This window comes from Lygodium microphyllum, chromosome 23 (genome assembly GCF_053477565.2).
Source record: "Lygodium microphyllum isolate KBCC chromosome 23, Lygodium_microphyllum_v1.1.10, whole genome shotgun sequence".
In the NCBI taxonomy this organism is placed as follows: Eukaryota; Viridiplantae; Streptophyta; class Polypodiopsida; order Schizaeales; family Lygodiaceae; genus Lygodium; species Lygodium microphyllum.
The window spans coordinates 33,762,416-33,789,309 of NC_141157.1; the positions used below are offsets into that span (position 1 = coordinate 33,762,416).

A 26,894-nucleotide genomic window follows, 5' to 3' on the forward strand; every position below is an offset into this window, starting at 1 on the left:
GGTTGCCGCACGTCCTAGAGATGGCAAGGGGGGGGGGGGCTACCATGTGCCACGAGAAGAGGAGGAAGAGCCTCCATTACAACCACCCCCCCCCCCCCCCCCCCCCCCCCCCCTCTTGAGATCGTAAAGGTTCACAATGTATTTTATCTTAGCCTGCTAAAGAAATATTTACCAAATCCTAGCCATATACTCGACGATCAATAAGTTATAATGCCAAGCCAAGGAGTCCTTGAGCTCTGGCCATCTAGAATCCTAGACATTTGAGAAAAGAGTTTGAGGAGTAGAATCCTCAAGGAGTACCTCATTGAGTGGAGAAGAAGATGCCTCATGGATTGATGAGAGTACTCTCAACCAACAATACCCCCAATTCCTTTCGAGATGAGGATATCTCGATTCCTTTAAGGGGGGAAGAATGTAATAGTCCCGCTATAGGACTCCCCTCCCCCCCTAAATGATTTTTTTCTTTTTGGAAAGAAAAAGAATTAACCCCCCTTGGTTACACCGGCAACTGGCGGACGGCGTGAGGGGAGGAGGGATTGTCGTATTGATGGAGGTGGAAATAGGGGGGCTGTTGCCGTGTGGCGAAGGAGGTGGCAGGAGGGGGGGACTGCTGCGTGCTTGGAAGGGAAGGGGGCTGCCGCACGTCCTAGAGATGGCAAGGGGGGGGGGCTACCATGTGCCACGAGAAGAGGAGGAAGAGCCTCCATTACAACACACACACCCAGCCCCCCCCCCCCCCCCCCCCCCCCCCCCCTTTCAAATTACCTATAAAAAAAACCACCAGGGGATGGGAAGGCTAGGTGGGGGGGCACGACTTGCTGCTACTCAAATAGGGAAGAAGAGAGGAATAAGAAGCAGAGGGAGAGAGTGAGTAGAGAAGAAGAGGGGAATAAGAAGGAGATGGAGTAGAGAAGAAGAGAAGAATAGGAAGAAAGGGAGAGAGAGAGGAGAAGAAGAAGAGAAGAAAAAGGAGGGTAAGAGAAGAGAAAAAGAGAGAGAAGGGAATTGTTTTCTCTTCCCTTGTTGAAGAAATCGGAGCTTGCTCCCCTTGGAGGAAAAGCCTCGCAGACTAATCCCTTCCGCGAGGAGGTGTCTCTTCCGCAATCTGGGTGCGTAGCCACGAAGCAAAAGCCAAATCATACGATGCCTCCCAAACGAAGTAAGGTCCAACCAAACACGAATCCCGCCTCAACCGATGGAGCCATGGGGCAAGGAGCGGCATCACTTGGTAATTAGGTGCGTTCTATTCACCCTACCCTGATAGGGAGTCTTAAGGACATAGGTGGGCTTCATTGGGAATGGAAAACTATTCGGCAAAAGTCTATCATAACTAACCACTGTTTAGTTTACATCATTTTATCATATTGAAAATCGTGTATTCATGCACACAAAAGAAGAAGCTGGGACCTTATTGATTATGCACGTATTACTTCAGATTATGCGCTAATGTTAGCATGCTTTAAAAAAAAAGGGTTGTTGAAACACTTATGCATATTCGTCAATTAAGCAGAAATTATACTTTTTTTCTTTGCATCACAAACTTGTGAAATTGGAAAGGTAGGAGTGAGGATTTGAACCAAGTACATGAAATTCCTGAATTGCTACGATAGCGTTTAAGTATATCTAGACTATTGCAAGTCTAAAACAAGTATTCGACTCCTATAAACTTTCAGAGGGAGTGTTCGTTTTTTTTTCCTTAGGACTAATAACTTCACGTCCTCCACCCCAGGAACACACACATACACACACATACACACATCACATGTCTCTACTTTTGTTTGGCATAAGTGCATCGAAATGAATTTCCAAAAGCAAAAGCCTGCTTTGCAGCATTGTATTGTTTAGGAAAGCTACGCCTCTAAATTGCGTGGCATCATGATCAGTCTAGTTGCGCTACTAGTGATTCATCTTGAAGATAACTATCAACTGCACTTATGGAATACAAAAATTTGTTCAAGAGCCATTCAATATAAATGAACCCTATACACGCAAGGATAGGGTTCAACTCAACTTATTTAGGGTTTCGAAGAAACTAAGCCAATCTGGGGTTACTTCATAGGGGGACGGAACGAAGGGATTCCCTACCCTTCGGAGGATATTGGAAATTACCGCTAAGGCATGAAGGACAACGCTTGGGTCAAGAGAGGGACCCCACCTTAGCAGATGTCTCGAGCTCTCACCTGTACCTTTGTTTGTGCTTGTAAATTTAGGAACACTATTTCTAAATTTAAAGATTGTGTAACCCCAAACTCATAAATAAGTATAGTGAATTAGGTGGAACTTTTGGAGGCGTGCCAAACCACCCCCAGTTGGCTGCCAACCCTAGCCAAGGGGATTCTAAATAGCTGTGACGGGAACATGGACCGAACCTGCCACAAGAGGTCTCTCCGCGGATTGGTTTGAACGTAGGAGGACACTTGGATGCCAAGGGGGGCTCTGGCTGTAAATTTCCTGTCTCTGGGCCCTACTCAAACGATCAACGTGACTCGGAATAGATTTTCGGGGGACCCTTGTTACCAGTGCAGGTCTGAAACTTGGTGGAATTAAAGTGCATCCTTACGGATAGCGAATATTGTTTCTTTTGAACAAGACTTGTAATTCTGATAATTTGTTAATATTAAGTATTTCCAAGGAAATTGCTCAAATTTGTTTTCATGTCAATGCCGTAAGATTACGTGAACGAAACCTGTCCCCTAAAAAAGGTTTAATTAAGGAAGCTGTTTTTACATGTCACACTGAAGAGTGAGAGGACTAATTAGACAACTAAAGTACGCCAAGTGAGGGAAGCGGGAGGGCGGAACCTTCGACGGGTTTGTCCTATGGCAGGGTGGTCCCAGGGAAGTGGGAGGCTTCTCACAAGGTTTTACTGATGACCGACGCTTAGAAATCGTTAGGTTAGAACCCCGATTCATGCTGTTTTAGGGGACTGGAATGGGACTATGCCCTATGGGTAGAGAGGTGGAGCGCCGCATCCCTCTTGTTTTCCATTCTCTTTGAACCAAGTGCGGCATTGGTCTGTTTCGATTGGGTATTTTTGCGTAAAGTAGAATGCCCAAAACCCGACGCTAGAATGCTGTCAAGAGACCTTGACCACTAGGGACTCAAGTTTCAGGTCGATCCTAGTGGGTTTGGCCGCAAACATTCCGTTGTGAGGCGGACTCGAGAAACCCTAGGCGACGAATCCCGTGACATTCCATGGGAGTGCCGGGCGGCGTCGCTTAGACTCGTCTCTCGATGGACCGCTAAAAATGTGCTTGTATAGCCAGTGCATTTTCTCCTTCAGTTTGGATTTTATGTGTATTTCTTGGGTAGTTTTTGCATTCTTCAGCCAACCTAACCTCTTGAACATTGTCCAATATTTTTCGGATTTTTCTGAGCATTTCTGGCATTTTTACTAGCATTAAATGCTGATTAGATCAGCAGTAAATGATGTTGGGCCATATTTTTGGCCCTAGATTTCAGGTTGGCCAGTTTTTGGGATATTTGGCTATTTATAGCCATCTCTCACTCGGCAATCAGTTAGATTATCATCTTTCCTCCTTCCTTGGCAGGTGCACTCTCCGACTTCATCATCTTTTTGCGTTTTCGGTGCTGCCCTCATCATCAGGCTGATCTGGTGCCCCCACTGACGCTATGGGCTGCATGTAGGGACTGACTAGTCCTTTGTATTCAGCATTTGTTCCTTGTTTAGTGCAGGTTTCTTTTTTTCTTCTCTTGCAGATTGTCTCTCTCTCTCTCTCTCTCTCTCTTCCTCTATGTTCGAGTTCCTTCCTCCGTTGTGCACTCACATGGTATCAGAGCGTGGTATCTGTGAGAGAGAGAGAGAGAGAGAGAGAGAGAGAGAGAGAGAGAGAGAGAGAGAGAGAGAGCTGATTTCTCACGAAGGAGACCACCCCAGATTGCTAGGCGGCCTTGCCACATCAGCATTTTGCTGAAAACACAGCTTTGTGCTTGGAGCCGTCTGCTTTTCTTGTGCCAAGTACCTGTTTTGCTGCCCACTTCCTCTCTTGTTGGAGGGGATAGGCTTCCTCAGTCAAATGACAGTCTTTTGGTGCAAACACAATGTTCCTTGGTCAGGTGACAGTCTTTTGCTGCAAACGCAATGTTCCTTGGTCAAGTGACAACTCTCCTCAGCAAACGCACATAGTCCGTTTGCAGATGACAGTCTATCTGTCCCAGGCGGACCCTCTACATCAACTTCCTTGTGATGTTGTAGTTGTTTCCTTCTGTTTCGGGGCTGTCTACTACCAAAACGTAGATTTTTTGTGGGTGTCTTGTAGGATATCGAAAATGTCTTATCACCAGTTCTTTGTTGACTTAGAGAATGAGGTCCTTGTTCCTTCCTCTGAGAGACGGAGAGATTTTCGTGCTAGTTCACACGATGACCGGAGGTTATCTAGCCCGTTTGTATGGGATTTCTCTCCTCCCCATTCTCTCCATGTTTCATATGAAGGCCCGTTCTACTGGCCTTCGTATACCTTTCATGGCACCCTCTATACATGTGCATGTACTCTCTTCTTTGCCCAAAGAAGACCGGCTTGATGGTTCCAACTACTCGCTTTGGTCATGTAAGGTGGAGTGAATCCTTGATACCTTCGATTTTTGGGAGTTTGTTACCCCCCCTATTCCCCGTCCAATGGAGGATCCCATCGTTGGATCATTGATGGATCATGTGGCCTTACGGTATCGGCTCAACTCTAGAGCCCGATCTTTCCTCTTTATGAGCTTATAGGATTTTGTCCTAGTACACGTGCACAGGTTACGTAAAGCAGCGGAAGTGTGGACAAAGCTTACTTCTTTGTACCATTAGAAGACATTTGCCCACGAATTACTCTTGAGAAGAAATTACGGATACTCACTGTTGATGATTCTCCTTCCATGAAGAATCATATCAACAGGTTGAAGGACATGAGGGGGATGAGCTTGCGTCCCTTGGTAGGATGATCTCTTCAGAGGATCTAGCTACAATTCTTTTGACTTAGCTGCCATCTCTCCGGTTTTATGTCTCTTACACCAGCCTTCTTGCATCAAAGACCCTTGAGAAGCTTCTATGGGAGGAGCATGCCCCGCTTGTTTTGAAGCATGACGAAAGCGTGCCGAAGAGGTAGCCAATGGATCCATCTCCAAAGCTTTTGTTGCAGGTTTGGGAGGGGAGAAGAAGAAGATAGGGAAGTTAAAGGCTAAAAGATAGGAGAGTTTTTAAGGTTCTTACTCTAACTCATAGCAGCCTAAATGCCCATATTGTGGGAAGGGGACATATCCAAAGGAGAAATGTCGAAGAAGTACCCTCACCTTCCTCTGGGAGTGAAGGATGGAGCTAACACATCCGAGCCTTCTACCTCTACCCCAATAGTTACCCATGAGTCAATGTTTCTTCATATTGTTGAGGAGCCTTCTTCGATGGTTGGGTGCCATGTCTTTTGAGAGGCCTTGGCTGGTTGATAGTGGAGCTTCTAGTCATATGACTCCACGAGGTGATTTATTGTAGGATCTATGCCCTTTTGAGGGTTCCGTCACTGTTGGTGACATTGTTTCGGTGCCTATTTGTGGTGTTGGCACTTTGCATTTATTTTTTGATCGTGCATTGAGCTCCCTTTTACAGGCCTTTTATGTTCTGGGCTTAGACTTTCCACTTCTCTTAGTTTATGGCTTTACCAGGCTTGATACTCGAGCTGTCTACAGCGAGTAGGCCATTTGTATTGAGGATTCTTCTATAGGGGCTGTTATGCGACAGGGTTGTAGGAGAGCGGGCTTTATAGGGTCCATTCCCCTTCTCTTATGTAGGGTTCTCCAAGGCAGTCATCTATTGCTACATCCATTTCTGCTTGTGCACCATCTTTTCCTGAAGTTTCTTCCCATCCCCTACCCTCTCCTCCGGTAAGCTCACTTAACATGTGGATTAATTTTTAATCACATGGTTAAGTAAATGTTGCACATGTGAGATGTAATTGGGGTTAGAGTAAATTTAGGAGCTCGGGACTCGAGGAAATCACGGGATGTCAAAGGCAAATGTTGCTATAAGTTATGGCGCACAAGTACTTGGTGGTATCTGGTGCAAGTTGTTGGCCTAGATCATTCATTTGGTCAGAAGTGTAAGTTGGTGACACTAGAGAAGTGGTGTTTAATGATATCTAATGTCAATCTGATGGTCAAAGATGGTGCAGAGACACTCGGGAATAGAAGTTGCCTAGCCAAATTAATTATTGGCCAGTCAGATTATTTTTCAGGGCATCGAAATAATTATTAGACTAATTTTTAGTATTTAAAGACTGAATTAATATTTAATTATCGATAATGCTGGAAAAACCATTTGGGAATATTGTCACTTGTCAAAAATGCCCATGTAAGACTGAAAAACGTCTTTAGAGCCTGGAGAGAGGCATTTTAGTGTATTTAGCCTGCAAGAGAGGGAGAGGAGATGTTGTTGGTCTGATTTACAGCCATTGGAGGATCTTTTGAGGCAGCTGGGGGCAGGAGAAGACCAATCAACAGCAGGTGACAACATTTACAGGTTGTTGAGACAGGGCAGTATCAGTAAATGATTGATTTTCCTTAGTTCTTTGCATCTACAAGTTGTTGAGACAGGGCAACAGCAGTAAATGGCAGATTTTCTTCAGTACTTCACGAAGAAAGTTTGAAATTTCTCTCTCCTCAGCATTCTCTCTCATCTCCTAGCCTTTCTACAGCCTTGCTCCAAAGATTGCAATATTGAAATCACCAGAGACTGAGAAATTTCAAATTTCTTTATTGTAAACCCTCATTTGCAGCAGAAATTAGGGTTTACTAGTAGCCTCGGGAAGTGTGTCAGAAATTGGAAGCTCCAAGACTTGGATTCAATAGGACTGAAGTTGTTTTCAATTAAATTCAAGTGGAGAGACCAGCAAATCAATGAATTTGGGTATTTTCCATCTCCATCAAAGCAGTGAAGGCGAATTGATTGTCTGAATCAAGGGGCAAATTGGATTCAAGACTTGCTAGTCATTTTGGACAGCAAGGGGAGTTGGAATACCGAAAGGCATTGGGAGAATCCCATTGTACATTAACTTCTAAGTCAAATAAATACCAAAAGGGGCGCCAGTTTTGGGACCAACGGGGTGTCCAATGTCCAAGGTGATATGTTAAAGTGTGCATTTCAGTTTTGTGAATTTGTTAATTTGTTAATTGTTGTAAATAGTGCTTAATTAGGTTATTTACCACCCCATCCGAGGAGTAAGGCTGGTTTCAGGTGCATTAGTAAGTCCAAATGGCATGACCACGAACTCATATAATCCAAAAGTGGTCCTAAAAGTTATCTTGTGCACATCTTTTGGCCTTATACATATATGATGATATCCACTTTTAATGTCTATTTTGCTGAAGATTACAGTTCTCTCTGACCGATCAAGGATATCATCAATCCTCAGTATAGGGAATCTATTTTTAATGTTGTTTCTGTTCAAAGGATGGTAATCAATACACAATCACCATGAAACATCCTTTTTTTGCACTAGGAGTACATGTTAGCAAAAGAGTGATGAACTGGGCTGAATCAACCCTTTTTCCAATAGCTCATTAACCTAATTCATTCTCTCCTACTGTTGGGCAGCACTCCCTCTATAGGGTGGCCTGTTTGGAGGTGTAATACCAGGCACAAGGTCAATAGAATGATCCTTTGGCCTTTTAGGTGGTAATTCTCTAGGTAGGGAGTCAGAAAAATAATCTTAGAATTCTTTTAATAATTTCGTCCGCTCATTATTCAGCATTGAAACTTTAGACTTAGCATCATCTTTACTAACATCTTTTGCAAAAACTAAGTACCTAGAAATATGTTTTTTCATTATTGAAGAAATTAACTGAAGTAGACATGAGGAATAGGCTCTCCCTTCATATTTACGTCAAGAATATGTTACCTTCCTTTATGAATGAGAGCGATTTTCCTATTATATACATCAATCATTGCATGCACTCTTTGACACCATGAAATATCCAATAAGACATTGCAGCTCTCCAATGGCATAAAGTGAAAATCCTCACTATTCACATATGATTGCAAATGAATTCGGAGTTTTCCAATGATAGGGATGATTGGCTCTGCATGTCCAAGGCAGCCAAACTAGTCTCACCCATGGGACCTATCTCATAATCTCTAATGCCCAACTTGGCTGCCAAATTTGGGGAAATGAAGTTGGCATGAGCTCCTGCATCAAGGAAAACTAAAGCATGCTGATCCCTCACTTTGCCCCATGCACAACATACCTTTAAAGCATTTGTGTTTGGTTGCTCACCAACAAGATCGGGTACCAATCCAACAGAAGGTTTATGCTTCTTGCCTTTTTGATCCTTAATTGTCATCTGCATGGTTTTTAGACTTACGTTCTAGGCATTCACGTGCTATATGCCCTTGTTGTTCTCAAACATAGCATTTGTTTGCATCATACAATGCCTTTCTTTCAACAGCTTTCTTAGTGCTAGCAAATGACCTTTTGCCTTGTTTGGCTTTTTGAAAGAATGACTTTGACTATTTTCAGCATGTTGACCCTTTTTTGAGGATTTAAACTTGGCGCTCAAAAATGCAGTCTTGCTGCCCTTATTTTCAGCATTGTTCTTTAAAGCATCTTTGCTGCCCTTAAATCTTGTGACATCTCCTTGCATCAATGTATAAGCTGTATTTGCATTTTCAGTCAATTGTGCAATGCTGGTCACTTTTGTCTTGGTGCAATAGTCATAGATTTCTTGGGTAGACCACAACAATAGGTCTCTATTGGCTTAGCCATCGTGATCTCACAAAAAGAGCTAAGCTGCCCAAAATTTATGTGCACTCTTCCAAATCAGCAAAATGAATTGCATCCAATATGTGCCAAGTTGTTGTCACATCCATGTCGAAAGCAAGTTGTTGTCGCATCCACTTCGAAAGTGTTTGTGAGCCATTGAGAAGAGAAAACCTGTTTGAACTGCACCCAAGTTGTTGGTGCCTTGCTTTGCATCAAAAGGGTTGTGCACCATTGAATTGCATTTCCTTTTAAAATTTAAAAGTGACTACTTTGTGCACATTTGGAGGCTTGGTAAAATTGCCCCCAAAGTAGGCTGCATCAAATTGTTAAATGAACGTCAAAGCCTTCAGTCTATCTCGCATACCATTAAAGGTTTCAAATTTGACTGCTGCCCCACCTTTGTAGTCTTTAGCTTTACCCAAAGGTGTCAAGTTACCATACATGGGTGGTTGCAAAAATGGTGGTCCCGGTGATGCCACTGCTGTAATTGCATTTGACATATGCCTAATAGTGCCTCCCAATTGACCAAACATTCCGGTTTGCATACCTGGCTGCATGCCAATGTTACCATACATGCGAGTGTGCATTTGGGGCTGCATTGCCCCATTATAGTTCCCATGAACACCCAACATAGGTGGCTGAAAACCAGTTGCATTTTGCATGCCAACATTGGCGGGTGTAGTGGCATCCATAGCTTGAAACACCAATCCAGCCCCAAAATAACCTTGATGCGTAGATAGTGGAGGAATTGTTTGCTGTCCATGAGGAATATGCTGCACATTATTCCCTAATGGATGATAATGCTGCTAAACTAGAGTTCTGTGCACATTCGGCATTATAGGTGCCGGTGTATGCAATAGCTTTGGCTGAAAAGTTTGCCCATGAACCTCACTGGGCTATTCAGAATGTGAAGCTGTTTAGAATGTGAAGCAACTTCTTTCCCTTAACATCAGGAATTGACTACATAAATTTGGTAAATTGAGGTTGTTGAATTAACTATTGCAAGTTCATAACATAATTTACTAATTGTGTCATAAACATAACATTTGCTTCATGAGTACCTTGGACTTGTGGAATTACATGTGATTGAGCTGCATGCTCACCGATCACATTTGTTGCTCGTTGTCCTAGAGTATTTTCAGCATTTGGAGACTCAAAACCATGTGTTGAACGCCTTTTAAGAGGCGATTCCCGTTCCTCACTCTACTACCATTGTTGTGTGATATCTTTTACCATTTGCCCCTTGTTGTATACTATTTTCAGCAAGTATAAACCTTGCTATAATCAATCACAACAAACCAAATACATGTGTTTTCTTCTTGAGATGACCACAAGTTTACCTCCTTAAGAAAGTTGGTGATGTCTTGACAATGGAACCATGAAACCAGCCTTTGGAAGCCCAAAGGGCAGTAAACCACATTTTAGCAAACACTTAATCTTAATAGTAAATTCAACAAGAAAACTCCATACCCAACTAGAGCTAGAGTGTGCCTGCACCACACGTTGACACTTGTTGGCCCCAAAGCTTAGTGCCCCTTTCGCTATTTCTTTAGATTACTGAAATATGCTCAAAATTGGCTACAAATGGCTGTATTTCAACGATTTCTCGCGATATAATTGATCCACGGGTGCATAATGGCATTGACACCTTCATTGCTGTGGCCAACTAGCTATAGAGTGTTCAAATCTGTGAATGAACACTTCAGCGTGTCAAACCCTAAAAATGACAAGCATTTGACCCAATTTCGTGGAGCATTTGTTGAGAAAACTCTCTTTCACAGTCCCCATGCAGTCCCACGCTGTTCTTCTCACAAACAAGGGGGGTTTCTCGCTATGAAATTGTGAGAATGCCTCTTTCTTTGTGACAAAATTGCCCAAAAAGTGCACTAGGCTTGGGATCTCGAAGAAAAAGAAAGGATCTTAGTCCATAGTGCTGTCATAACTTGTTTTTCTGATATTTAGCTCAAAAACAACAACATACTTTATTGTATATGCAGTTATGAGGCTACTCAATGAAATCCTTATGCCAAGAGGAGAAAAATTAGCTTCTATCAATACTCCATCTATGCGGTAAGCTCATTTAATGACTAAAATTTACAATTTTCTGTGCAAGAAAGAGGAGTGGTTGTCTCCAAACTTGGGTTTCTCCAAAAATGAGAGAGAAGAAGCCCCAAATAACTAAGATAAGCTTTCCAACCGAGTAACAAGATTCTCCTTAATCATACTACATTTTTGATTAAGGACTGATTAATGACTTTGGGTCCTTGGCTTGCCACCATGAAATAATTGCCATGTGCAATACATGTGCTTAACAACCTTGCACATTTGATTAGTAAATAGATGTTACAGCAAGATTAAAGCATTTCAAAATTTCACATCTCCGCAATAGACCTCCTTGAAATCCCTGTAATCATCCTTGATTGCATTGCATTGTGCGAAAGGAAAAACATACTGCAGTGGAATTTCCATAAGGCATCATAGTCACAACATTGGTCATTGTTGCCTAACCATGCCATATGCCCCAAACCTGCTAAAAATTTCTAGCCAACATTAACATGACATAATGAAAAACAGTTTAGAATTGTTGCTACACACCCATTGGATGTATCCATAACTCATATTTCTCTACTGTTCTGACTTCACAACCGTAGTAAAGCATATTCTTAGCATAAACCATGGTTGAAACTATCAATGGCATTTACTAACATGCTGCTGTCCAAGGAACCAACTGCAAGCCATTGAAAACTGAGCATAAACTGATCACTTGGTGATTTGAGAAATGATCACAAATTGCTGCAAATATGATCCCAAATTGATCACAAACTAGTTGCAAAATCTGATAAGAAACTGATGTAAAATTGATCCCAAAAGTTACCATAAATTGTCCTCAAAACTTATCAAGAACTGAGATGAAACTCATCAAAATTTTATCTCAAACTTGAGGCAAAAACTCTATGCTAAAATGATCATAAACTGATTCAAAAGTATAGTTTCAGTGCCCTGGGGAAACTCATACTCATTTGCATACATCTCATACATTGAGTAGTGACCTCATGGTAGACATAGAGTCATCATAGTTCCTTGGATGCATACTAAATACATCTAAGATCCACTACATACAAGAGCTGCTTTGCTGAATCTGATTGAGCTCGATCCCAAGTGCTCTAACTAAAAGGCATCTAGGTAAAGTTGCAACAAGTGGAGATGTTCTGCCAAGTTATCCTCTTCCATCCACTTTGCATCCATTAGTGAATAGTTTTGAAATTTCACCAAATATATCCTGAAAAATTTACTTCTAACCTTTCTTTCCTTATGTGGCAAGATCTGCTTAGATATCGAGATCTCATCTAGCTCCTTAACCGCGAAATGAATTTCAGCAGACATATTCTTTGGCACATTACCACACGAAAAGGCCTCAACAAACTGACATGAAAGGCATTGTGTATCCACCAATGTGGAGGTAATTTCAGCCAATGCCACATCGCTAATCTTTTCCAATACCTAGAAGGACCCATAGTATCTCATACTTAACTTCAGATACAATCTCTCTCGTTTTTTCATCTTTTTTAACCTTGCCTTTTCAAAACGTAGCAATACATAATCGCCCTTTACAAACTGCAAAGCACGTCTATGGCCATCAATTGCCATCTTTTGCTTTTCCTATGATCTCTAAGTGCATACTTTATATTTGCATAGGGTGCATCCAAGCTTTCCTTATAGTGATTAGCCTCAAAGATCTTATTCTTAGAATGCAAGATAGGTGGTATCTTCTTGCCACCCTTAAATGTCTCAAAAGGAGCTTTACTAGCAGTGGAACTATGCACAATGTTATTGTAAGCAAACTCAATCAATGGTAAATATTGCTCCCATTTTATGTCTTGTGGTCTGATACATAGTACCTCAAAAGATCTAACACTGGAATTTTCTCCCTTAGACTGGCCTTTTTGGAATAAGCAAAGGCTGCAACAAGCCGGGTATTTGTTGCCTATTACGCATTACCTTTTGACATATGATGCATGTCCTGGTATACTGCTCTACATCATGCCCCAAAGCTGGCCAATAAAAGAAATGCTTCACTGCCTTATGTTAGAGTGAAGCAATGCGGAAGCGAATGACCAAGACAAAGAGTGAATAGGGAGAGAGAAAGAGACAGTGAAACACAAAAATTTGCATTGAAGAATGCTGTGTAAGGATGCAAAATTATACATGGATGCTAAGAGAATATCTGCGTATGTCTCCACCTCGAAGATCTCAGTCTCCGTCAGCCCAATAATCCACCCCCGAGTATATAGGGCCGTCAACATAGCACCAAAAACCGTCAAGGTTGAATTGTCAACCACCTCCAAGTGGAGGAAAGTAGTTGATGATGAAGCAGTTACCACTCCAAAATTCTTTGAAGATTTCTCCTTCTTCTCCTTGTTGAGGCAATCCTACTTCCAGTGACTTGTTTTGCCACAAATGTGACAATTAGACTCTGTCTTTGTCCTTTTAGATTTGTCTTCCTTCTTCTTTTGGTCCTTCCTCTTCTTCTGAGAGGATTGACCAACCAAGGTCTTAGATTTTGAAGCATTAGTATCGTTTAGTTGCTCCTCTTGGTCCAAGACCATATGCCAACTCCACCTTTTCACTGGAAGAGAGTTTGGACTTGTCTCGTAAAGAAGGACGATGAATAGTCTTCGTAACAAGCTTCGCCAAATCATAGGACTCTAGGATGGTAGGCATCATGACCCACCAGATGCGGTAGTTCTTGCCATCGAGCCTTTGATATGATGGAAGAGCCGGTAAGACAGGCACCTTCCGGTCCATGATTATGCAATACTCTATCTCGACCTTAGAAGATATCTTCACCTACAGTGCCTGCACAAAACACAAAGAGCAGCCCCTGTTGACTGTGAAAATATAGCTTGCTAGGGCTATGGTTTGCTTGTGAATATGGACATCAGCAACATGCAAATGAACATGAGTAGTATGCAAGTACATTTGGATAGCATGTTAATGTGCTCCTTCTTCACCTGCTAGAGGCGATGAAAAGGTAAAATCTGCACTTGAAGGCCCAAAATGCAGCCTTCTTCCTTCTCTAACTGCAAAAACTAGTAGCAACTTCAGCAAATCTTCTCCTTTCTTACACGCCCACGCTTGTCTTAGTCTTGTTTTGATGCACATTCCACCTACTCGCACTTGAATGCTGAAAAATGCAGCCTTGTTATGCTGAAATATCCTCTTCAAATGGGTCCAAGTCCTTCAATGCTCTGATACCATGTCAGAGTGAAGCAATGCGGAAGTGCATGACAAATAGAGAGAGAGAGAGAGAGAGAGAGAGAGAGAGAGAGAGAGAGAGAGAGAGAGAGAAAGACAGCGAATCACATAAAATCTACAGTGAAGAATGCTGTATAAGGATGCAGAATTATACATGGGTGCAGAAAGAATATCTACATTTGCCTAACCTCGAAGATCTCATTCTCCGTTAGTCCCGAGGGCAGTCTCCATGGTCTGCAGCTTGAAATCTGTGAAAACAACTGACAAAGGCTGCTGAAAACAAAGCCTATAAATAGGCTGGAAAAAATGTTCCAAATAATGCAGGTTGGCTGTAATTAATGCAGCTGATTGCTGGCCGACTGGTGCAGTCCGGCTGCCTGCCACATGGCATCTTGCCTGTTCGGGAGATGTCACTCTCTAACACCTTGATTATGGCATCAATACCTCTCTATTCTACATATGGAGGAGCATGACTTTCAATGATGATTCTAGGCCTCAACTGCTTTGTGACACACAATTGTCCATGCATAGTTAGAAATCCATCTCTTAGTATGTAGTGATCATGTCTCTGGCCATTGCAAAGCTGATCATAAATTATTAGCAAAGTCTGAATCAGCAGCATACTGCTCTTTCATGGCATCCAACTCAGTGTGATAAACCATGCCGATGGCTGACATTTGTGGCTTATGTGATAGTGTATGAATCACAACATTGTTTTTACCATCCATATATATAATTTGAAAATGAAACAGAGAGAAAATTTTCCCATCTCATATGCTTCTTTAAGAACTTTGTCTGGGTCAGAAAGTATGTCATGAGGACATGTATTTTTGAAACCTCACGTAACATGTGGATTAATTTTTAATCACATGGTTAAGTAAATGTTGCACATGTGAGGTGTAACTGGGGTTAGAGTAAATTTAGGAGCTTGGGACTCCAGGAAATCACTGGATGTCAAAGGCAAATGTTGCTATAAGTTATGCCGCACAAGTACTTGGTGGTATCTGGTGCCAGTTGTTGGCCTAGGTCATTCATTTGGCCAGAAGTGTAAGTTGGTGACGCTAGAGAAGTGACATTTAATGGTACCTAACGCCAATCTAATGTTCAAAGATGGTGCAGAGACACTTGGGAATAGAAGTTGCCTAGCCAATTTAATTATTGGCCAGCCAGATTATTTTTCAGGGCATTGAAATAATTATTAGACTAATTTTCAGTATTTAAAGACTGAAAATTAATATTTAATTATGGATAGTGTTGGAAAAACCATTTGAAAAGGCTACCACTTGTAAAAAATGTTCATGCAAGACTGAAAAACGTCTTTAGAGGTTGGAAAGAGGCATTTTTAGTGTATTCAATCTACAAGAGAGAGGGAGGAGATGTTGCTGGTTTGATTTACAGCCATTGGAGGACCTTTTGAGGTAGCCAGGGGCAGGATAAGACCAATCAACAGCAAGTGACAGCATTTACAGGCTGTTGAGACAAGCAGCAATAGTAAATGACTGATTTTCTTTAGTTCTTTGCATCTACAAGCTGTTGAGACAAGGCAGTAGTAGTAAATGATAGATTTTCTTTAGTTCTTTGTGAAGAAAGTCTGAAATTTCTCTCTCCTCATCATTCTCTCTCATCTCCTAGCCTTTCTATACCCTTGCTTCGAAGATTACAGCATTGAGATTACTAGAGGCTGAGAAATTTCAGATTTCTCTGCTGCAAACCCTAAATTGCAGCATAAATTAGGGTTTAGCAGTAACCTTGAGAAGCGTGCGAGAAATTGGAAGCTCCAAAACTTGGATTCAACAGGGCTGAAGCTGTTTTTATCCTATTCAAGTGGAGGGACTAGCAAATTATTGAATTTGGGGCATTTTCTGTCTCCATCAAAGTGGGTCAAGGCCAATTGATTACTCAAACTAAGGGGCAAATCAGATTTAAGACTTGCTAGTCATTTTGGATAGCAAGGGGAGTTGGAATACCGAAAGGGAGTGGGAGAATCCGATTGTACATCAACTTCTTCTTCAATTAAGCTAAATAAATACCGAAAGGGGCGCTACTTTTGGGGCCAATAGGGTGTCCAATGTCCAAGATTATATGGTAAAGTGTACATTTCAGTTTTGTGATTTTATTTATTGTTGTAAATAGTGCTGAATCAGGTCATTATCCGAGGAGGAAGGCTCAAATAGCAAAGATCAAGTTTTCAAATGAATAGCCAGCTGCAAGACATGATGGATTATCATCAACCTAACTTGTCTAAGTGGAGATTTTCGTTATCGAGAGAATGGAGTACTTAGGCCGTTGGCCAATTGCTTATTTGCGAAGGTAACGCTAGGGCTAGCCCTTGGCATAGACCTAGATCTCAAACACTCCTATTCATTCAAGGATCTTGTGAACCCCATGCAGCCCTTTCTCCTCAGGCTCTTGAAAATGTCTTGCACAGCCTCTCGAGCGGAAGGTAGAACAAGATACTAGCGTTTACAAAAGAGAGGCAATAGTGGAGTATTGCTATTCTTGGCATGGCTGCCTCTACTCCTTTATGAGGTGCTCAGCAGGAAGAAGCTTCATACATTTTGAAGTTGAGGACCTCTGACCTGGTTTCATGTAGCAGCATGGCTTGGCGGCATTATCTTCTTGCTCCTTCACAGCAGGCGGTTCAGTCTGTAAAGTGTCATCAAAGAGCCGATTCACGTATCAGAACTCCAGCTTGTAGCTCGGTTGTGGAGATTGGAGGTAAGAGATTTCAAATTTTACAGGATGATCTCAGTTTGACAAGGGCAAACACGAATTGTGATTTATGCTTGTGCTCCTCTATTTGTTTATGTAGATCAAAACCTCGTATGCATTTGCATATATGCATGCAGTTACAGCATGTACAGCAGACAATTGATTTTGCTTACTCTACTGTCCTCTTGCTGTTTGAATTAGGGAAATATCATCCAAATTGCCATTGCCAATATCTCTGTTTACTGTGCTGTTGTCAAGACGTTTTTTACCTTTTTTAAATGATTGCCATACTGCCTTGGCAACAAAAGTCTTCATTAATGTCTTTGATGTCTAGTGCAATGTCAAGCTTCTGTAATCAAGGATGGTAGTGCTTCGAGTGTGGTATTGATATTAGTTATATGTCCGTTATTTTGACAGGGAAGGTTTGGTAAGGTGCAAAATAGTGCTACATACATGTCGGTGGTGGGGCGGTTCACTATTGGAAAGGACTTCATCAACTCTCTTCTTCAAGAGGCTCTCAAAGGTAGGAACCTGGAAGCATGCTGGAGGGTTTATTTTCTCATGGTCAGCAGTAGCTTTGATGATGATCCAGTCTTCAAGGATGACCTTGCCCGCTTGTTTGCTTTGTGTGACAGCCTAGAAGAAGCAGAAAAACTTTTCTTTCATGTTGCAAAGCCTAGCATTTACACTTGGAATGCGCTTATTGCAATCAATATCAACTTTGATAGAACTCAGAAGGCTCTGGAATTGTATCAGAGGATGCAGGAAAAAGGCCGAAAACCTTCCAGAGTCACTTTTTTGACCTTGCTGAAGGCATCTAACAATGTAAATGCAATAGAGTTGGGAAGGTGGATTCATGAACAAATTGTAAGTTTTGGGTTGGATTCAGATGTTACTCTTGGGAATGCTCTTGTTGACATGTATGCTAAATGTGGAAGGCTCAAAGAAGCATGGATGGCGTTTATTACTTTGCCAGTCTGTGATGTAGTGGCTTGGGGTGCCATGATTGCTGGGTTTATCCATCACAATCAAAGTTATGCTGCTCTTGAGCTATTTGAGAAAATGCAACAGAGTGGTTTAAAGCCAAATAATGTCATTTACTTGTCCATTTTTAAGGCATGTGGCTGTACAAAAGCTTTAGTGCAGGGTAGAATCATTCATGAAATCACCATCAGAGAGGAACGGGAGTCAGCAGACCTCAGTTTAGGAAGCACAATTGTGGACATGTATGCTAAATGTGGAAGCTTAGAAGAGGCACATAAAATGTTCAATAAAATGCCAAATCGCAATGTTGTAGCATGGGGTGCGATAATTTCTGGTTATATAGAGCAAGGGAACAGTTTTCTTGCATTGGAGCTTTTTGACGCTATGAAACATGAGGGCATAGAACCAGACACAATGCTATTTACATGCATTTTGAAAGGATGTAGCAGCATTGGAACGTTGGTACAAGGTCATCAGATACACTCACGTTTGATAAGCTCTGGTGTTGATTTAGATTTAGAACTTGGGAACACGCTCCTAGATATGTATGCCAAACTAGGAAGCCTGGAGGAGGCTCACAAAGCCTTCAACAATTTGCCCAGTAAAGATGCAACATCATGGAACTCCATGATTGCAGGATTGGCCCGATATGGCAAGTACAAGCAGGCTGAGCATTACCTGATGGTCATGAAGTGCCAAGGCCTGCAGCCAACTGATGCAGTATTTACTAGTATTCTCACTGCTTGCAATATTGCTGGCTTACCAGAAGAAGCACAGCATATTTTCCAAGTAATGCAAGAACGATATGGCTTAACAGCAAGCATAGAACACTACAACTGCATGATTGAACTTCTTAGTTGTACTGGGCGGTTAAGTGAGGCAGAAAGCCTGCTTCAAACCATGCCAAACTTTCCAGATGTAACTGGATGGACATCCTTACTCACTAGCTGCAAGTGGTATGGCAGTGCAGAAATGGGTGGTAGATGCTTTGATGAAACAAACTCAATGGATCCACTGGATGCTTCTGTCTGTGATGTTAAGAGCTGCTAATGGTTTGGAAGTTGTGAAAATTGTGTGAGTGCATCCCTTGGTGTGAAAGTTACCGAGTTTTGCAATTGGAGTTAATGTATACTCATAATGTCAAATAAAACAAACATGGGTGCCATGGCAAAGTTTGACTTGTAAGTGTTTGCAGTCACTGCATCCTCATCAGTAACTGGTTGCTCACTCAACTCTGTAAGTATTGCTCTTTGTAACTCCTTGGACAAAGGATCTCCTGAAGAATGGTAGGCCTGGATGGAGTGCCTAAAGCACCAAGGTAGTAGACATTAGTGTCAAAGTTTGGTGTTGCCCACCAAAGTTTGCAATGTTTATAGGGGTGCATCTTGATGGTGGACATGTGTTGATATGCTTGTAAGCTGCCTCGAGCCAATTTTGTTGTTAACATCGAAATCATTCTGGTCTCTTCCTTTTCAAACACAAACTTTGTTCTTTCTAGCCCCTTTCTCTTTGACCTCCTTTCATAAATTCTCTCTCCAATGTGGTTGCACTAGTTGATGCTAATCGTTCATTCCCTTCTACTCCTTGCATGTGAATGCGTGAATCATTGGAAATTTTTGTTTTTCTTGAAGTTTTTTGGGTGGTGCTGTCCGAATGTGGGGCACAATTTCATACTAGCCTTGGCAAGCTCTTTGTGCTCTGGTCATTACCTTAGCCACAAGCTCAAATGTATATAATATAAATATTTTCATTCCAATGTCAGTGCATATGATGATGATAGAATTTGGTAGTGCATTCACAGAATCTTGCATCCCATGAAGTTGGTGATGCTCAAAAGATGGATGACATAAGTCAATAGATTTCAAGTTCCATAAAAAAACAAGTAGATTTCAAGTTCTATAAAAAAAACAAGTAGATTTCAAGCTCTATAAAAACGTAGTTAATTTTGGCATACACATGTTAGTTATTTGGACTAAAATGAACATTGTGCTATTGGCAAGACTCCTTTTCATTAGAGATTGTCCATATTTGTAGTAGATATTGGAAGGGTATTTTGATTTTATAGGTCCTCGTTTCTTGCATATTTTGAAAGGGTAATTTTATTATGTATGTACTTGTTTCTCGCATTCAAGCTTGAAAATGTCAAGCTTGAGATAGGTATTCTACTACATAATATTTCCTGTTGTGTGCATAGTAAACGAGCACAATGCTACTCTTATGGTTACTTCTCTTTTTGTTGTTAGAAAAGTATATACAGACTTCGAGAACTAAAGACTTGCATAGTTAATACTTACCATAGGTGTATTGCATCTTTGTAGTCGCCTTACAAGCCATATGATAATAATACGAGGCTACAAGTATTACACTTGCAAGCAAGTTGGCATAAATTTCCTTGTTAGGACATCTACCAAGGCCTACTTGATACAATATCAAGTGATGAATCACAAGTATGCTTGGATTCTTTGTGGCTAGGATACAAAATAATATTTGAAAACCATAATGGGATTTTATATGTACTTTGTGAGGGACTACAAAAACTTGATGCACATTCTAATGCTTCACGCATAGGACTAGATTAGGCTTCCCTTTGAGTTAGAGAGCATATTTCCACAAATTAATATGCATTTGTATATATAATTTTTAATATTGTCCTCTCTCCTTGTTGTCCCTAATGATCAAGTGAGGGTTGTATGTGGCAAATTGGTCATCTAATTTTCCATGTTAGACACATTCTTAATGGTTTCAATCCACTCATGCTAAAACATTAAGCTTAGTGATAGTTGGGTCATGCATGTTGCCATCATCATAATCCATCCTCTTTTTGCTTGATTTCAACATAGGGTCTTGTTTCTTTCAAAAAATTGCTTTTAGAAAGTTCTTATTGCTTGTATCTTAAAAGAGAGGCATTTTCTTTTTTGTCAAGGTTTGTAAAAGAGCTATAGTAAATGCAAACGTCCCAACAAAGTGTTCGTGATATGAATATAGATTAGGGGAACTTCTCACCTCGTGAGAACAACCATAGTTTGAGGTCAGGCAATCATTATAGTGTTTTTCCAAGCAATAAGCCCCAAATAATGAAACTTAGTCAGTTGCCAATTCATTTTGTTTAGCATTAAATTTTGATTTGTGCCTTCTCAAGTCCTTGAAGACCATAAGTAGATATTGGTGATACTCTTTTTTATTCTCGGAAAGAACCAAGATGTCATTCAAAAAAGTACTTATAAATGTCTAGAACCCTAGAAATTGTTGATCTTTATTTCAATGCCCATAGGCCTCTATGGCTTGGCTTTACGATTTGGATTTAGAGTATGTAACCATCTCAACATTTATAGACTTGCTTACAAGCTATATGGGGGACAACATATTTTATCTCTAGATCATTCGAAATTGCATGGCAACGAGTTTGGCTCTCTAATTTTTCATTGAATATTCTTCAAGTAATGTAAGATTGTTTAAAGCTACCACCACAATTAACCCAACACCAAATCTTGAAATAGACCTGAAAATTACTATGATATTTTTTGGCTCCCACCTTGGCCTTCATTACCTATTTTTAGCATTTTGGTCTTTAGCTAGTATTTTTCAAAATTACTACTTTTACAAGTTGTGTTTTGTGTCTTTTGAAATTGACTAACATCACCTTGAGGGCTTGATCCCACCTAGGGTTAGTGGGGAGAGTGAAACGGCACTATCCCTACTAACTTTGAGGTTGCACCTTAGAGTTTTGTGACTTAAATTTTACACTTAAGATTTGGAGATGATCCCTCTCGAAAGAAATTGAGTTTGTGTCAAAGTGTGGTTTGCTTGGGGGGACTCGCTCACAAATATGTAAGCATATACACGGGTTCAAAAGAAAGGAATTTAAAAACATCATTTTTGCACATTTTTTACATACACAAGGGTACCATATAAAGGGATCATCTATAGATTGAATAGAAAAGGGATGCCTTTTATTTCTAAAAAATTCACGAATAAGGGTGTTTTTAAATAGGCATTGAATGCACATGATAAAGAGGATTTGCATGTAATGAACTCCCCAAGATTGTTTGGTAGCTATTTAATTGTGCACATGTAAAAATTTGTTGTCATGTTTGCAAGGTAAATATTTTATTTGATTTGATTCATACAAGTAAACTTTTGCAAGTATAGGATTTCACACCCTTAAGGAAGTTGTCTAATGTGCACTACTCCTTCCACTTCAACAATATTAGTAAGTTAGCTAGAGGGACATGGCTATAAAAATGATTTGCATCAAATTAGAATTACAAGCACTTCCTCCTTTTAAAGCCTCTTGGTGGCACCTTTAGGTGTGGCATGTGAATTTTTAAAAATTGAGTGTACATGGATAAGTGCATGATATGTGTATAGACATAGGATGGTGTTGAAGTGGAGGAACACACTGTAGAGGGAGCTCATGCTCAACCGCCAAGATCCATGGACCACTTATTGTTTCAAGCGTTTCAAGTGAGCGCAAATGGCTATCTCTCACCTAATTGATGCGCCTTCAATCCTATCAGGATGTAGTGAGCTTACCTTGATGCCCAAATGAGTAGCCTCCTCCTTCAAGCAAGCCGGTAGCTCCATGATTCGTGATGCGAGCTCAAGGATCCTCAAGCATCCACCTCCAAGATCCATCCTCCATAGCTGCTTGCGAGACAAGAGAAGAGAAGCGAAGAGAAGAAGAAGAGAGGAGATGATAGAGAGCTTCTTCTCCAAGATCCCTCATTCTCACACACTCACTCCCTCACACTCTCACACTCCCCCTCTCAAGCACACACAAGCAAGTAAGAAGGAGAGAAGAATGGAAGAAGAAGAGTCTACTTTAGCCACATACCAAAGAATGAGCTTCTCATTCACTTTTTGAGTTTATATACAAAATCCATATCCCTTTGGGCACCCATCCCCTTTTTCACATGACCGGCCATTGTGGCAAGGTCATCTTTTCCCATTCCCTTCTAGTTGCCCTTTCTCTTTACCTACGCCCGTCTACCTTATACAATTTGCATAGGAGGGAGCCTAGCGTCCTTTTACAAAAGTTTTAGGGGCGCCTTGCATTTAAAAATACGCTTTTTGCCTTTGGCTTAGCTTTTGAGGCCGCCCTTGTGCTTTTTTGGCTGTTTTTCTTCTTCCTTTGTGTCCACATTTTGAGTTTCCTTGGTCTTCTTTGGACTTCTTTTTCTCTATCTTGAATTGGGGCTAACATTACCCCCTCCTAGATGAGTGCCAATCCCATGGCACTTGTGTGTCTGTGTTAATGAGGGCTCGGTGATCTAAAGGGTGTTGGTGAGTTGATGATGATGGGGTCTCTTGGGGATTAGTCGGTGGTGGAGAGAAGCTAATCAAAATGTTGAGGTGGTGGAGACTGAGAATGGTTGGAGTGGATGACACGGCCTTCGAAGTTGGTGGTTTGCAACCTTTGTCTGTACTTGAAAAGAAAATAAGTGCGCTACCTAGGGGGAGTATCTACCTTACCATGTGGTGCTTGTACTAGTGAAACTGGGAGGTGGGTCTGTTGGCCACACGCAAGCCTCGGTGTTGTCCCGCACTTGAGGACCCCGTTCGTGTATAAGGAAGGTGCGGTGGGTGCAGCTTAAGGAGACATGTCTAATCATAGGCGAGTGTGACCTCCCTAGGTATGTCCTGTCCTTGATATGCCCTAATAAGCGTGATGTGGGGATTCAGAATGGGCTAGGGGGTTAGGGATGGAGCCGGTTGACTGAAGCCACATGATGCCCTAACTTGAGGATCCCTAGGTGTAGTGACTATGACCTACGTGTAATGAGGTGATTTGATTGCAATTCTTGTGTTTTCCTTATCTTTTCCTCTTATTTTCTTCTTTCTTTTCTTTTTCCTTTTTTCTTTGCTTTTTGTTTTTGAACTATATAAATATGAGGAGAAGCTAGTCTTCCTCATCCAAGTTGTGAGAGGGTGGTTCTGGGGGCTTAAGAGATTTCTCAAGGAATTTTTGGCTTTGCATGTACCCTTGAGGTTCAGACATACTTGGAGAGTGGTGGTGGAAAGAAATGGATGATTGCAACAGGTGCGGCTATCATTCATATCTTCTAGGAGAGCTAAGCAAAGCGAGGGGAGTAAAGCAGCTCGCATCATTAATCTAGCCATAGCGTGGCTGTCTATGCCATTCGGATCCAAAAAGAGTACTGGGAGAGGTGGTGCTCTTGTGGTCATGGATCCTGCCTTAGTGGTATCCTAAGAAACCTAAGATAGTTACACGTGGTAATGAAAGCGGGATTAGGGCAAGAAGAGAATTCATCGATGAAGCATACTATTGAGTCGTATAGGTCTCCTCCTACACCCTGAAGACTAGGGCTTCTTCAGGTTTAGTAGCATTCACATTATAGATCCATGGAAAGTCGTATCTACCGTGGGTGCTTGGATTAAAATCCACTCCTATCCTTCTTGGATATGGCATGAAAGTTGGGTCATTCCTTTTGAAGGGTAGGGTGTTGCAAAATGCCATCCATGCGTCCATGTTTACATCCAAGATGCGCATTCTCCATGTTGGTTCGCATTCATATTGATTGCTCTAGGTACTTCAAAAACTTTGTTCTGCCAAAAATCTGTGTCCTCTGTCCCCCGTAAGGTAGGGTTCTATGCCCTCTCTGATATCCATTTGTCTCCTAGCCTGCTTCCGACATTAATTACCTCTTCCACCACCTTAACTGGCAGTATGTTGCACAAGCTGGTGGGAAATCAGAAATTAAAGTTGAAGGGCTTACGAGCAGTCTTTTGTTGCTCCCAGATTATGAGTTCAGCATTAAAGCTTGCTAGGAAGTCATCTTGGCTTGGTGGGATAGGTGTTGTTTTGGCATTAGTGCTGGTTGAGCATTCAGGCTCCTACGTGCTTGCTCTACCATCTGTTTTCTCTTCCTTTCTACAGAGGTGTCCACTTGCACTGCTCTTTTGGTTGAGGGAATGGGGGTAGTGGGACAAGTTCTTCCTCTTGAGGTCCCATCTCAAAACTTGTTCATGCCTCTTCCTCTTGTCTGTCCTCCTGTTGTGCTTCCTCCGCAAACCCTAGGGCATCCACTTCGTGTGGGGTCAAGCCTTCCCTTAGTAGATAACTCCTTTGTTCTTCGAGGCTAAGGCTGACACCCATTGGTTGCACCGACATATGCAATCTTGCTCTCAGGGCTATGGGAGCAATACCCAACTTCTTCTTCAATGGTTCAACGGCCTCCCCTTCTTTTGTTTGATTGATATCCACAATTGTGTTCAGGAAGGCATATTGTTGGACCTCTAGGCTCACTTGAGCGGCCTCTGCCTTGATCTCACACTTTATCTCCTTCCACACAGGTTAGACGGTGCGCCATGTCCTTGACTCTTCTTTCATTGTGATTAGTCCAATCCTCTACTTTTCTTTTCATTTCTTCTAGACTCTCCCCTCGCCTTTGAGCCAGGATTATGAGTCTTTGCTCTTGATCTTCAATCTCTCCAACCTCTTTTTGCTCCTCCTGTCCCAAGGCTATCTATTTTTTCAAATTCTCTATCTCCACTTGATACATGTGTGCCCTTTCCTCTCATGTTGCATCTAGCGTTTCTATGGCATCTTGGAAGTTCTTACAACTCTCCATACAACCATGCTAGCTCCTCAATGAGTTGCTGCATCCTCACTTGGTCTTGTTTCTCCTTAGCTAGCCTTGCCTTCTACTTTCCTTCTTCGCCCTCCTTGGCTTTGAGCTTTACCTTCAACTCATGTATATCTTTATGGCACATAGCTACTTGTAATAAAGTAAATAAGGCCAATGACATGCTAAAAGTCTTTGTAATAAGATTAGAGGTCTAGGACTTAGGGTTTGCTATAAATAGGCAGCCCAAGCCAAAGTTAGGGGCTTTTTGTCATTATGAATTTGGAAGTCATGTAAGTTTTCTTGGTAGTCACATTAGTTCATGTCTTTCACCTACATGAACGTGAGTTTCCATGGCACCAGCTTGTTTAAGCATTTCTTTCATGTTTCCTTAGGTTAATACATTTCAATTTCTTTTCCATGTCATTTCCTTGTTGATTCCATTAGATTAGGCAAATTTGATTAAGTTAGAAGATCTCTTCTTTACATTGGTATCAGAGCATTAGTTTAGATCCTATCAGAAATCATTTTCATGCATTAGATTTAGTTGCAGTGACTAGGGAGTGAAAACTGCAGTTAAAAATTAGTCACAGGAGTTAGTCTTGAAAGATGAGAAGGATCGAAGCTTGCTTGAAACTGAGCTATGGCAGAGAGCAAGAGCAAGAAGAGAGAGAGAAATACAAATGGGAACTCCAATAGTCACAATGTGTGACTGGGCCTTCCTTTATTCAAACTATCACTAAAAGAATAAAGAATAAAGTGACGATGATGGGCGCCCGCCACTTGCAGTGTGAAGTGGTGGGTATTGTCAGTGTAGTAATACATGGGCGGCTAGGTGGAGGCACCTTTACCCCCAACAACCTCCCACTTAAAGGCGAATCTGCCCTAGTGAGGAGTGAAAAGAAAAAAAGAAAAGACAATACAATGTATACATGTACAACAGGATGAGGAAAAACGTCATCTCATCCAACACCCATCAATCTCCTAAGGAAGGCAAAGCAGTCAATAGTGAGGCTTTTCGTGAGAAGATCTGTAGGATTTTCGTTAGTGGAGATCTTGACAAGGTCAACAGATTTGTCCTCCACGACCCCACGTATGAAGTGATACCTCATCTCAATGTGTTTCATCTTCACATGGAAGACTAGATTCTTGGCTGGCTGAATAGCACTCATAGAATCCAAATGCAGCGTAGGTATAGTATCAAATCCCAAGGTCATGAACCAAACAACCTAACCATATGGCCTCCTTGCAAGCCTCAGTGGCTGCAACATACTCGACGTCAGTGGTAGAGAGAGCCGTACACTTTTGAACTGTGGACATCCAAGAAATAGTAGCTCTAGCATAGATAAAGACATTGCCAAAAGTGGACTTCCTACTATCTGCATGTCCTGCATAATCGGAGTCTGTGTAGTCCACAACTCCTATATCCTAGCTGCCATAGCAAATACACATATTTGTTGTGCCCTTTAGTTATCTCATGATACCCTTTATGACATCCCAATGCTTTTTGCTAGGTGTAGCCATATAGCGTGCCACAACAACAACTGCAAAGGAAATATCTGGACGAGTGGCTATCATGGCATATATCAAATTGCCCATGACTGAT

General features: G+C 41.5%; 1 protein-coding gene across 4 annotated transcripts in view; it reads left to right on the top strand.

The window, feature by feature from the left end:
* Positions 1-19,382, top strand: part of LOC148016040 (putative pentatricopeptide repeat-containing protein At3g05240) — a 42,328-nt gene extending 22,946 nt beyond the window's left edge. The window contains exons 2-4 of one of the 4 annotated variants that reach the window (XM_087664564.1): positions 16,140-16,316; positions 16,435-16,724; positions 17,136-19,382. In XM_087664564.1, the coding sequence (XP_087520690.1) occupies positions 17,172-18,752 (1,581 nt within the window). In that variant the 5' untranslated portion in view covers positions 16,140-16,316; positions 16,435-16,724; positions 17,136-17,171 and the 3' untranslated portion in view covers positions 18,753-19,382. Of the gene's footprint in view, positions 1-16,139; positions 16,725-17,135 lie in introns of all 4 variants that reach the window. The other 3 variants (XM_087664565.1, XM_087664566.1, XM_087664563.1) reach the window with 3 other exon arrangements.
* Positions 19,383-26,894: the final 7,512 nt, after the last annotated feature.